We start from the raw sequence: 13,589 nt of genomic DNA on the forward strand, positions 1-13,589 counted from the left end.
TGTGTGCTCGGCAAGACCGTTTTGTGCTTGAGCGCCACAAAGTCGTGTTTTACTGTAACTTCAGCAGCTCCAGGCATGTGAACAAAAGCGGCAATCTCATTGGTCGGCAAGTTTTTAATGCGGCGCTTCAAACCAAAAAAACGAGCCCAAGGCATTTAAAAAAAAAAATTACGCATTTACGCCTCGCGTTTTGCACTTTGGTGTGCACACTCACATTGGCACCCTTTGTTTAGTCACGAGGCGTTAAACATCGGCAATAATCACGCGCGATATTCGTCCCGGTGTGAACAAGCCTTAATAGTATGACATACACTATTTCAAGTCTTCTGTATCTTCATATGATTCACTCATAATCTTCTTATTTTATGGTGGTTCTTTGTCATTTTGAAGCTAAGCAGCTAGTATTAATATATCTTGAATTTTCATTGTTGGATGAACTATTCCTTTAAATGACCAGATGTCTGACTCAAGCTAGCCTATTAAATTGTATTACTTGGGAAATATTACAATCATTTGCCACTATGAACTGTTAAACTCATGTCGCCAGATTATTATCACTCGAAACAGATGGTCATTTCATAACATTACCTAGATTTTCCTTCTAGGAGAGATGTGGAGTCATGGAGTTCATTGAATGAAGTGGAATAATGGATTGGTTGAATGTTGTCTGTCGTCAGGACGGTTGAAGTGAAGGTGAAATTTGAGATGCATTTGTGCCATGTAAGTGTGCTGCTAGTGTTTCTGTTTTTAGACGTATATGAATGATTGATTTACTGAAGATTTCCACTGGGAAATAAATTCCCCTGAGAAAAACACACACACACACACACACACACACACACACACATACTCTTCATCTTGAGAGCTTGGCCACTTTCAGCAAATACTGAACTATGATCAGATTTCCCACCTGAAGTAACTGATTCAATACCGGTACTTTGGAAATCACATATCATCTCCCTTCCTGAGTGTTCATGGCATTTGTTTTGTTTAGTGTATTTGTTTTTTAACTACCACAGTTTGTGCCGTAAGACTGTGTGTTTCTGCTGCACGGCTGTTCTCAGGGACAATGTAGGCCACTGTTGACAACGAAACCTCTCCGTTAACACAGCTGGAGGGAAAGAACTCCATCCATCTGACCAAGACAGACAAAGATGCTCTTTGAAAACTCAGAATAAGCCACCACTAATTCATAATTACTGCTAGACAAGATTGGACAGTGAATTCAGGGAGTCAGACATTTTGTGTTTAACATTTAGCATAAATTGGAGGGAAAAAGTGATTTTCTGTACTATGCTGCTATGCGTGTATCAGGATTGTCAGGACTTTAGTAGTAACTAATTTTATATTAGATAAGTTTGTCTAACATCACGTTGCAAAAATGATTTTTTGAAGATTATTGAATGCTATTTCAGTTGGTCTACACACATTATTAATTCAATGTGTTACTTGTTTCTTTGTAATTATATGTGAAATGTACCATCTTTTGTTCGTTAAAATAGTTTCGAAGTAAATCTCACACCATTTTCAGTGTAGTTCTCACAGTATTTTATGGACGTAAGCTACTGAATCCCTCAGTGGCTTAGATTAGAAATAACAGAAGTCTAAAAATTTTTTTTTTTTTTAATTTTTTTCCCAAGCAAAGGGGAAATTTACTATTTAGAGCCATCTGCTGGAAAACTTGCAAACCGCAGCTTAAACAGACAAAACGTGAAAAGTGAATGTGTCTTCCTTACATATGTCTGATTCTCTTAACCCCAAAGTCATTATGTGGAATTATGGAAGATTTATTTGATCACTTTTATGTTTTTTTTCTTCTTTTTTTTTGTAAAAGAAAAACTAATTTAATTCTGATTTAATTCTTTACTCTATGCACACACGTTATGTCATATTTTCTGGACTTTTTTTAAAGCTTAGATTGGTCAAATATAGCATTATATACATACTTTCTGAGCAAACAGAAACATCCTATCCTGACATAATCAAATTGTCAGTGAAGATGAACTGTTATGACCACTAGAGGGCACTCTAAAAGCATCTACTATTATAGACTTGCATTCTTATCCATTGTTTTATTACCATGTAAAAACCTTTTCCATAGGAATTTTCAGGAACCAGTTACTGTCGTATTTACTCAACAATGTCAATGCTCACTTGCATTTCGTACTTGTTGAGTATTCGTTTGGGACACTGCATGCTGAAAATGGAATCTACACATTTGTAAAAATTGTAAAAATCTAATTTTAATTGGAATAAAATAAATATAATTTGTTATATGCACTAGTATTTAGCTGACGGTCGTCTGCTGTCTATTAGTCTCTCTCTGTCACACACTCACACACATGATTTAAATACAATCTGGCTGGTTGCTTTTCCTGTCAGACACATTTTTTCCACCCAGACAGAATTCTTTACATATCCAGAGCTCACAGACAAGCGACTGGAGTCCCAGGAGATCTGTGAACACTGCAGCATGAGAGAGTGATTTACCCTTAAGTGTGCAATAGAGTGTCACACAAAAGCTGCTATCCAGTACAGTCAGAATTGCGATGTCATGTCTGTAGAAGTTGCACCTACAGTACTGTAAGTATTACTGTACACAGTCACACAAGAAATAGCATTAACATTCAAAATCACAAACCATAAAAAAAGAATAGCTTAAGATCCCTCTAGTATCTCTCTGTCTGTCCGTTATTTCATGTGTTGAACCCATACACTGACATCAGATCTGAGACAGATGGCAGTGATCAGAGCAGCGTTTCCACCACAAACAAACGTTTGCTATTTTAGACCATCTGATGTTGTGCAGACTCTCTCACTTGTCTCGCTCTGTTTGCCGACTGTGTACAGGGGAGCATTTTTTTTTTATTAGCTGGTATGATGGATGGTTGTTGGTAGACTGTGTATTCCCACATGAAGTGCTATAAATCCTGGTTGTTCTATAGTCTTTCTGTGTAATTAAATGGGGTGGGGGCTCTGACATAAACCCCTTAGAGAAACAAGTGGCATCTGATCGCAGTGCTTGAAATAAATACACTCAGATTAGATAGTCTGGAAAAATTTTATATTTTTATTTTATTTTTACTTTAACATTTGACAACCACAGTGTCCAAATATGTTGTTTATTAAAAAAAACATTTTGTTTTTATTTTGAACACTATCTCTAGTATTTTAATATTATTTATATTTATTATTTCAATATTTAGCTTGAATCTTGTTTTGTGCACTACCGTTCAAAAGTTTGAAAAAAATTAAATGACCCCAAACTTTTGAATGACAGTGTATATATAAATTATATGTGGTCTGTAATGTTTTATCAACATTTAAAGTGTTAATTTAAAATATGAAAGGCATATGTAATAGGTTATGGGCATCTGGGCATAACACAGGTCTCAAAGCGTAAAGTGATTTTGTATGAAATGAAAGACTCATTCAGTGGAGAGTCTCATGAATGGCTGGTTTAGGTGCAAAACCAGGTGGTCACTGGTCACAGTGACTGATTATTGTGTGGCTCTTCAGGGGGTTAATGCCGGATAAAACTAGTTAATTATCTAAAGTGCTGTTGCCTGGGGGCCTGATAAGATGATCAGCCAAGGAAAGAGACAGACAAAGAGACACAGAGAAAAGACAGAGGATAGCCAAAAATAATTGTGATTTAGTTCAAAGTTAAAGGCCTGTTTCATGTGGCATGTCTGTTGAAGTCCTTTTAGGCGAAGGAATGTTCATGGAGCAAATTAATGTTAAAAATGGAAAGAAAATGACATCATGACAATGCTGATTGTGCCACAAGAATGTACACTAGCCCTTAAAGGGATAGTCCAACATAAAATTTAAATTTGGCCATCATTTACTCACCCACATGTTTTTCCAAACCTGTATGATTGTTTTTCTTCAGTGGAATGTAAAAGAAGATATTTTGAGTAATGTTGACAACCAAAAGTTTTGGTTCCCACTGACTTCCACTGTTGGTAAAATACAGTGGAAGTCAATGGGAACCGAAGCTGGCAGAACAAAATCAAAAAGATGGTGAAATAGGCCTAATAGACCCTCAAACAATGGAAAAAATACTGTGCTCTGTTGAGTCATCTTCCAGCATAGTTCATAAAACCGGATGGGTTTGCTGTTAGTAACCGTTAGACTCTGTGATTGCTCTGCATGAGTGTTCAACAGCCAGAGTCAGATTGGACCAGGTGGATGTTGTGGCGCAAATGCTGTTCCCTCATTGTTTTTCCATATTACACAATAGCAATGTCCCCCAAACAAATACAGAATGGTTTTAGGAACAGCGGATTGATTTCAGACACCTTCTCCAATCACCAAACCTAAAGATCAGTGAACCTTCGAGAGAGTTCAGGAGCTGAGAGTGTGAAGTTCCACTGGAGATCTGAAGCATGAGGGAGGATCACTGTGCTCTGTGTAAACATGCATCAGGAAGCTTTAGATTCAGTAAGTGCTAGATCTGTTTGTAGCTCAGAAGTCTTGTTGTATCACATGGTCCAGTTTCCCGTCCACACTAACGCAGAAACAGAACAATAATAGAAACCAGAGGAGGCAGCCAGAGACTTGAGTTATTAAACATTGCTTGGCATTTCTTGGTATTTTTGTTCTTCTTGTGTGCGTATGGTTGCGTGTGTATTTTTTTTATGGTTGTGTGTGTAAAGGAGGGACCCAAGCTGTAATAAGGAACAAAAATATCATAGTAACTCAGGGTTGGTTTGATTTGGGCCTTGCAACCACCTTGCAATGCCGTAGAAATGACCCACAACATTACCAACTGCACAGCAATAAGCCAAAATCACTCAGAACACCCTTGCTAGTTTCTTTCTTTCTGGTAAATGTGTTTAGTTCAGTTCTGTGTAAGAGTCAGGGCTCATTGGTTAGCAGGTCCACCCGTTTCCCTCCTTTCCACACCTCCTGTCCTCCTCCCCGTCCCGCTCTCACCTCATGAGACTGTCCACCTCGCAGCCCCTCTAACGCTTTGCAGATGCTCAGGCCAGTAAATACACCTCACCGCTGCACCGCTAACTCCCACCTTCAGTCACTGACACTCCTACAAATGCACAGTGAGATGCCATTGAGTTTAAGCTTGTGCAAGAGCTTAGTTGAGGTTTTGGATCAAATTCAGAACCTCTGAACTCTACTAAACACACTTTAACAACAGCTGATGAACCATGCTGTTCAAAAGTTTTGAAAGAAATGAACACTACTGTTCAGCTAGGAAGCATTAAATTGATCAAAAGTGAGAGTAAAGACATGTACAATGTTAAAAAGGATTTATATTTCATATAAATGCTGTTTTTTTTTAACTTTCTGTTCACGGTTTCCAGAAAAATATTAAGCAGCACAACCGTTTTCAACTTTGATAATAATAAATTTTTCTTGAGCAGCAAATCATCAGCACATTAAAATGATTTATCATGTGACACTGAAGACTGTAGTAATGGAGTAATTTTTAAAAAACATTAAATAAAAAATCGTACCGACCACAAACTTCTGAGAGGTAGTGTACCTGTCCAGTTAACAGTACTATTACTCTCTTTTGCTTCTCTTTTGTTTCTCTCGGCTCTACTTCCACGTCATCTGTTTTACTGAACTTGATTGTCAAAATCCTTTAATTCTGTCTGATATTCTAATCATCTCATATTCACAATGATGTAACTGAATCAAAGCCCAGTGCTGGCCCAGTGTTTCTCTTCTTCTCTTTGTCCTGTTCTGTTTTATTTAGCATTAATGTTCTGGTTTTATTCCACTGTAAAGGGCTCAATCTTGATAATGATTTTTTGGGGGGGTTTTTTATATTGTGCTTCATATTTTGCTCAGGGCCTTGTACTAATTGAGGCAAGCATAACATTCCTGCTGTTTAGGGCTCTCTGGGATAGGAATATTCTAGAACTTTAGAAGTATAGCACACTTCTCTGAGAGCCGTAAAACTTCACTGCATAAAGTAGATGTCAGGCACTTCTGCATTAACGTTCTTTTCTTTGCAACTCAAGGAGTAACATTAGCCTGTGAATGTGTGGGATTGTGTATTTGTCGCCCTGTTTATATTTAATACTGTTCTTAAAGGTAATGTTTCTTTATTGGCATCTATGGTTCTTTTAGGAACTGTTCACCAAAAGATTCTTTGGGGAACCAAAAATTGTTCTTCTTAGGCATTGCTGTGAAAATGCCTGCTTTGATCCTTTATTTTCAAGGATGTAGATGCCAATAAAGGACCTTTATTTTTATTGTTATTGCTGTTGGGGCTCCAAAAGAAATTTCAGTTGCATGACTGCAAATCAAAATTTACCTTTAACATTTATTAAACACACTATATGTTTAAACGTAAAATATTAAGAAAGTTGACCTTCCTGAAAGTCAGTGCATAATTTACACATTTCATTGCTGTCTGAGCTGGCGGCCACCATTAGTTTGACAAACACTGAACAGGCCTGCTATTTAAATAGACACAGCAAATGCCAGAGATGACTTTATGAAGATATCACCAAGACACATAACAGAGAAAGCCACAGAATGCGATGCATCACTCGTGGATTTATAGATATTACTTGACTCAGGTTCAGGTGGAGTGAATGAACAGAGCGGTGCCCAATCAGTACGAACTACCATTTCCTGCCTTTCCTCGCCCGTCATCATACGCTGCCCCTCGTTTAATAGTGACTCTGGGAGTGATAAAGCTGAGAACTGTAGATTTTTTGTCTGAAACTTTTGTGATGTCGTATATTACCTGCAGACCCAGTGAACTGTCACTTCCAATAACACTTTCTCTGCTAAACAGTCTCAAGCGATGAATGTGAAGTATTTACTATTAGATACGACTCAAGATGTTAACAGCCGGAACAATTGGTCTGAAGAGGTTTGGCAGAGACTATTTACTGAATTTCAGCCATGGAAAACATGCACAACAAGCCTTTAAAATGAACCTTTATGTGGAGTTCCTAAAGGTTTAGTCTTTGGTTGCATGTAAAGAAAGTACACAAAGCGTTTCTAGTTTACTTTTTAAATGCAAGAAAGAAGACCAATCACAAATCAATATGCAAATGATTACATTTCTTTTAAATAATGTAATTAAAAAACAGCAAATACCACACCTGACATTGATGAATAGATTTTGAATGCATATTTTGTAGTTTTTGCTTTATTATTAAAGAAGAGGCATTTTTTTTACCCAATATGCTTATATTTCTTATCTTTTATTCAAAATTGTTTTTATTAATTTTTTTATTATTATTTTTTATCCCTACAAGACTCCGTATGATACTTGATGCAAATACTGGCATGCTTTAGTCTCTTAAAACTCTGGATTTTCCTACTGTTCATTTCGGACATATTCATAAATGTCATGTCCTATATCCGTCTTAATGGTGGCAGTTTCCTTTTATAGACAGATAACAGATCTCTCTGATTTAGGGCTTTTAGCACAGTGTCCTGCCTCTATTCGGCTACAAAGGAGTTCATTCTAGAAGGCTCGCAGTGACCTCATACTGCTGATCTGAAAAAGAGAGTATTCATTCTCCCACGGGAGTCACAAAGGAGGAGATTGAGCAAGAGAATGATTAAAAGAAATAGATGCAGAGGAGATGGAGGCCTTGTCATATTTTGGACTAGATGGGGGGAATGTAGATATTAAGCAAGAGCCCTAAATGTTTTTTTAGGGAAATACTGGCCATTAATGTTTGTTTGTGTGTATCTGGAGGGGATCAAAGAGACCGGCATATTTTCATAAAATGTATGTCATGTTATAAACTTAATCTATTCTAATCCAACTATTGGAATGGAACTTCATCAGCCACTTCCATTAACAGTATGGTTGTATTATGCACCAACATCATTGGCATTACTGCATTTTTATTCAACTCTTTGTTATAAATTCCATTAATTTATTAGATATAAATTATGTTTGGGTGAGCCACCTGTTACTGTACACTCTAAATTGTTTATGCTGCTTAGAAACACTAAACAGCATCCATTAGGCTAAAGAACTGCATTACCAGACAAAAGGATTGCTGTATTTAATTGCATTTATAAAAATATTATTAATAATAATTGGATTAATTTTTTATATTATATTTATATTTGTTATTCTTATGCATCTGTATTATAAAATAATAATTGTTATATATATATATATATATAATAAAAATAAATAAATCCTTTATGTAAAACACTTCGTTAGCATTGGGTATGAAATGTTCTTCATAAACCTGTCTCTACTTAAATAAATGTAACCATTAATTAGACATTGGCGTCTTTTATCATATTATGATTGCTGCCATTCTATAAAAGCAGTTTTAAGACACAAATGAACCAGTTCAAAGGTTTACATAGCCTTGTTACCTGGATGATCAGTTTTGCTTTTCTAGCATCTTCTGCATATTTGAACCCTTTCCAACAGAGACTGTAAGATTTTTAGATCCATCATTTCGCAATGAGATTGTAGGACTCGTACACAACAAACATTCACTGATGCTCAAGAAGGAAACGCAATGCATTAAGAGCTTTTGAATAGGATGATAATGTGTGAATATTTCTTATTTTGTTTAAAGATCATATTTTTTTTATTTAGTACTGCCCACAAGAAGCTACAGAAGATATTTACGTTTCAGTGCAATAGTACATAAAAAAAATAACATGCAACGTGAGGAGTCAGCAGACTTAAATGTGTTTCTCAGGCCAACTTCAACATTCAGTTTTGCAAAAATGTGTACCACTCATTTTCTTCAGAAAAATGTAATAATATAGTTATTCTATTTGTAGTTTTGTCTTCTTTCCATTCATCTTTCCAATGTGTGTGTATCCAATGTATGTGTCTACACGATTGCTAAATTTTATTGTTCTCTGCATTGACATCACTTTTCATTAATAGATCTCCTCCCTTGTCAAGGTTTAACTTGATTTTTCACTGATGGATAAGCGTCACACACAGTCCGGGTGTCATTCTGATCTATTAATCAGGGTGTGTTAAGAGATCCTCCCTTTTTAGCCTAGAGCTGGAGGATGAGAGGAGGGACGAGGGACGAGGGGGGGGGATAAAGGGATAGAGAAAGAGCTATGGTTCTGTTTAGGTCACATGATCAGATGTTGTGCGATAGTAGCTGGCCCCTTCGATCTTAACACACTCTCGTTCCTTGCCCTGGCACACGTCTTGTTCTCACTGCATCTCTAGTGTGTGTGTGTGTGTGTGTGTGTGTGTGTGTGTGTGTGAGAGTGTGACAGCTGTCTGCTGCAGGACATTGTATCACTGTGACTTACTATGTCATTCTGCTGTTGCTTTTTTTACAGGGATTATGGATCCAAACGCAAGTCAGGTAAGACAGCCTTTTATTTACCTCCCATCTGAGTGTTAAACCTGTTGCCGGGTTTAAGGACTAACTCTGCATGCCCTCTCGGTTATTGCGGCATTGAATGACTTGCTGTTTTGCACTCAGCTCAGGGTAGGGAAAGGGTTTCTTCAGAGAATCGCACATGACTCTGAGGTTTTTTGAGCTCTGGGAGTGTCAGCTGTAAAAGGTTTGGGAATAACTGGCGGGACTTTGGAGGAAAGCCACATGAAAGTATGTTCATTTGTACTTTATGCTGTTGCCAACATGGTCTCAGCCAAGTTGTCCAGCTGAAGGCACAGAAAAAAAACGTGGCACCACCTTTTTCTTAGCATTTGGTGCTGTTAATTTTTTTTTATTATTATTTTTTTTTCCTGAGTGCATGTGTAATTAAATATATATACTTATATTTCAGGCTGTTATTATAATGTTGAGGCACAGAGACCTGATTTATGACAAGGATTAGACCAAGTTTCCTTTGCATAGCATGCTAAGGTGTGTGTTTTGTGAGTGCAGTTTTGTGCAGTTGGGACTCACTCAGAGATGCATATCCACACACACATACACATACCGTTGAACACTAACGCAATTTGGATTGGAGTGAGTGTTGGAGTTCCTGTTGTCTCTCCCACACATCCCTTAGAAACATTTTCCGTTTTTGATCTGTTTGCTTACCGCTTGTAAACACACATTCATTTGCTCTGACAATATTTGAAATTTACTAACATTTGGATTTAGTTTTGGGTTCCAAATATGCAATATAGATGTAATCAGAAGTTTTGAGTGATGTATTAAATAATTCCAGATGTTGTTATATTTCCTGTTGACATTTATTTATAACTTTAATTTTCCAAAAAATAAATACAAATAAAATTAAAAAGTTGTTTCAAGGTGCAATCCTCTGTTGTTTTTATCAAATAAAACTGCCAGCTGTGGTTGCCAGAATAGTTCTGTAAAATATACAGTAAAAATTTTATAGAGCAAGCTGTAAATTTTACAGTTTAATTCCAATTTAATTTACAAAAACAAACCAACCAACCAATAGATCTAACAGCTTTTTTCTGTTGAATTAGCATAACCACTCTGATCCTTTAACTTATACTGGCAACCAGCATAATAACACAGGAGGTAAAGAGAAAGACACATGATAAATCAAAGTTCATCACAAGTTGCTTTTCCACAAGCTGAGGTAAATATTAATATAAAAAGTGAGTGACGTGACATGTATGGTTACCCATACTAGGAATTAGTGATCTGCATTTATCCCATCCTAAGTGCACACACACAGCAGTGAACACACACACAGCAGTGAACACACACACACCCGCAGCCGCAGCCATTTATGCTGCAGCGCCCGGGGAGCAGTTGGGGGTTCGGTGCCTTGCTCAAGGGCACCTCAGTCGTGGTATTGAAGGTGGGAGAGAGCGCTGTACATTTACTCCCCCCACCTACAATCCCTGCCAGTATGAGACTCGAACCCACAACCTTTGGGTTACGAGTCCGACTCTCTAACCATTAGGCCACAACTTCCCCAGAAGATGCACACAGAAGATGCATATAGAAGATGCACACAGTGTCATGGATAAATACAAAACACCATCATAATAACACACGTGGCATTTAAATAATACAATAAACATTAATTTAACAAAGTAAGATGTAACATGGAACCCTAATGTACATAACTAGTGACAACTAGCTAAGAAGAAACATTTATTTCAGTGAACACCCAAATGGAAAGTGTCACATTAAAAGTATGGTCTCTTACCATTTAAAATGCAATCATTTTTACAGTAAGTAAAGTACATCAACATAAAAAGTGCTCTGTTCTGCAACACTTAAACCATGTTGGAATCTAGTACTCATGTGATTCTGATGCTGAGCTGAATGTGTCTTGAGGGTATCATGCAATCACATGCATGAAGTTCAGCCTTGAGTCATTTCTAGTGATTTTTTGGGGGAAGGAGTGCAGAGTTATGGTCTTACACTGTAGTTATTTCAGTACATTTGTGATGAGGCAAAGTGCTAGACAGACAGGTTTAGTGAGTGAAGTGTGGCCAAGTATGGTGACCCATACTAGGAATTAGTGCTCTGCATTTATCCCATCCAAAGTGCGCACACACACAGCAGTGAACACACACACCGTGAACACACAGTCATTTTTGCTGCGGCACCCGGGGAGCAGTTGGGGGTTCAGTGCCTTGCTCAAGGGCACCTCAGTCGTGGTATTGAAGGTCGTGGTATACATTCACTCCCTCCACCTACAATCCCTGCCGGTACGAGACTCGAACCCACAACCTTTGGGTTACGAGTCCGACTCTCTAACCATTAGGCCACGACTTCTCTTTAGTTTAGTTTTATAGATGATGTTGGACCAGATTGTAAAGAGGGCAACATTAAGGTTTGTGAATTTGTGTTTAGATCATGCTTGTCAGGTCAAGTATGCCCTAAGGTGTGTGTCACTAAGTACGAGAAAGCCATCAGTACACAAACACACACATCCACATTTGTTTTCTATAATGTTGGGGACTTTCCATTGACTTCTGTTGTTTGTATAAAGGTTCCCTTTCAGTCGGTCACTCTCGACGTCACGTCGGAGGATCGACGAAATTGGGATCTCGCTTATGGTATTGGTTCTATCCAATAACGTTAAACCTAACCTCCACACAAACCCTTTTCTTTTCGAGATTTTGATTAAAACATTTATTAAATACATCCTTGTGTATTTTGATTTAGGTTTTATTATGCTTACAGGGGCAATTGGATCCATTTGGTGTAGGCAAAATCTGATCCAGACAAACATCCACTAGTGAATGTTAATTTTTTTTTAGACCAGTAGTTATTCTTGAGAAACAGGCAATTGTTTTGCAGTATTTATCAGGTCTGCAGTGTCTATACAAATATTTGTCTGTCCATTCTGTTTGGTTAATTCACATTTATTTGCTCTCACAACATTTGAAAATTGCTAACATTTGGGTTATAATTTGACCAGCAGCTGAGGTGATGTAATAAGCAATTCCAGCTGTTGTTTTCCCCCTTCCGCCTCTCATTTGACAAGAAATCATATGCAACCCCTTATCATTAGTATTTTGGATCATTGGAATTCATATCATCATCATCATCATCATCCTCTGTTCCATTCTGTTTTTAAGATGACCATGCGCATCTTCTAGACATCAGTAGTAATCTGTTTGCTACAAGTGAAATACATCCTGAAGATGTTATCCTAATTTCTCAAATATGTATTTTGTAAGATTGGTAATTTATTTTTATGTTTAAAGATCTGTGGTTTTACTATGTCCCCATCTCTCGGTCAGTTTGAACACCTTGCTTGTTGGTTTCCATCTTCATTAATTATCTCTGAGGGTTTAGCAGGTGGAAACTGCAGCTGGGATGTGTCATTATCAAAAACAAACTTAGGCGTGGGCATTGTATATCCCCTGACAGTCCCGTTTACCAAAGCTTCCACACCGTGATGAGAAATTTCATTTTAAAATGTTTTAAAAATTGCTGATTTGCATGACAATGTAAGGCTTGGAAGGAGCATTGTGTTTTCATTACAGATGGGCATCACTTCCTGTGTCAGCTAGGGTTGTGACGGTGAGGAAATTTTCCCACCGGTTAATCGACGTGTGACAACACTGGTATCACTGCGGGGGCGGGGGCGCTCCCTCTTTTCCTCGCTTTCCTTCACTTTTAAATAGCTTGTTAAAGCAGTGTGCGCATTTTACTTTCACTTTCAAATAGCGGCAATTCGGAGTAAAGCAATTGTTCGTTTTTAGTTTGTTTGAATTTTCCCTCTTTTCCTCGCTTTCCGTCGCTTTTAAATAGCGTAAAAGCGCCGTGCGCATTTTACTTTCACTTTTTAATTAGCGGCAGTTCGGCGTCAATTGCTTGAATGCAACAACAAAATACAACTTCAAACTCACTTTAGCCTATATATAAAACATAGAACTTTTATTAACAAAACAAATAAAAATACACCATGCTATAGGGCAGGCTATGCCTAATATAAAATAACAAATAGCTTACATAAAGTTTAATAGGTATACAAAACTGGAAATAAGTAAACATGTATAATATATAACCAAATAAATAAGAAACGTAGAACGTTTATTAGCAAAACGAATGTCAAATAAAATAAATAAATTACACAAAGTTTAAATAATGTAAAAATCAGCAAACAATGTGGAACCAATTAAATAAGAAACGAATGTTTTAAAAGAATCTTCCAAAATCACCTTAGTTAAACGGCAAAAGTCAACAGGC

At 37.3% G+C, this 13,589-nt stretch overlaps 1 protein-coding gene across 1 annotated transcript in view; it reads left to right on the forward strand.

The window, feature by feature from the left end:
- Window positions 1–13,589, forward strand: part of LOC107572936 (SH3 and PX domain-containing protein 2A-like) — a gene marked incomplete at its 3' end in the record, with an annotated part of 83,304 nt that overhangs the window by 52,748 nt on the left and 16,967 nt on the right. Inside the window, exon 6 of the mRNA XM_016259377.1 lies at window positions 9,283–9,308. Coding sequence (XP_016114863.1) covers window positions 9,283–9,308 — 26 coding nt within the window. The remainder of the gene's footprint in view (window positions 1–9,282; window positions 9,309–13,589) is intronic.

The sequence above is a fragment of the Sinocyclocheilus grahami genome, unplaced genomic scaffold (genome assembly GCF_001515645.1).
Source record: "Sinocyclocheilus grahami isolate Dianchi unplaced genomic scaffold, SAMN03320097.WGS_v1.1 scaffold1836.1, whole genome shotgun sequence".
Taxonomy (NCBI): Eukaryota; Metazoa; Chordata; class Actinopteri; order Cypriniformes; family Cyprinidae; genus Sinocyclocheilus; species Sinocyclocheilus grahami.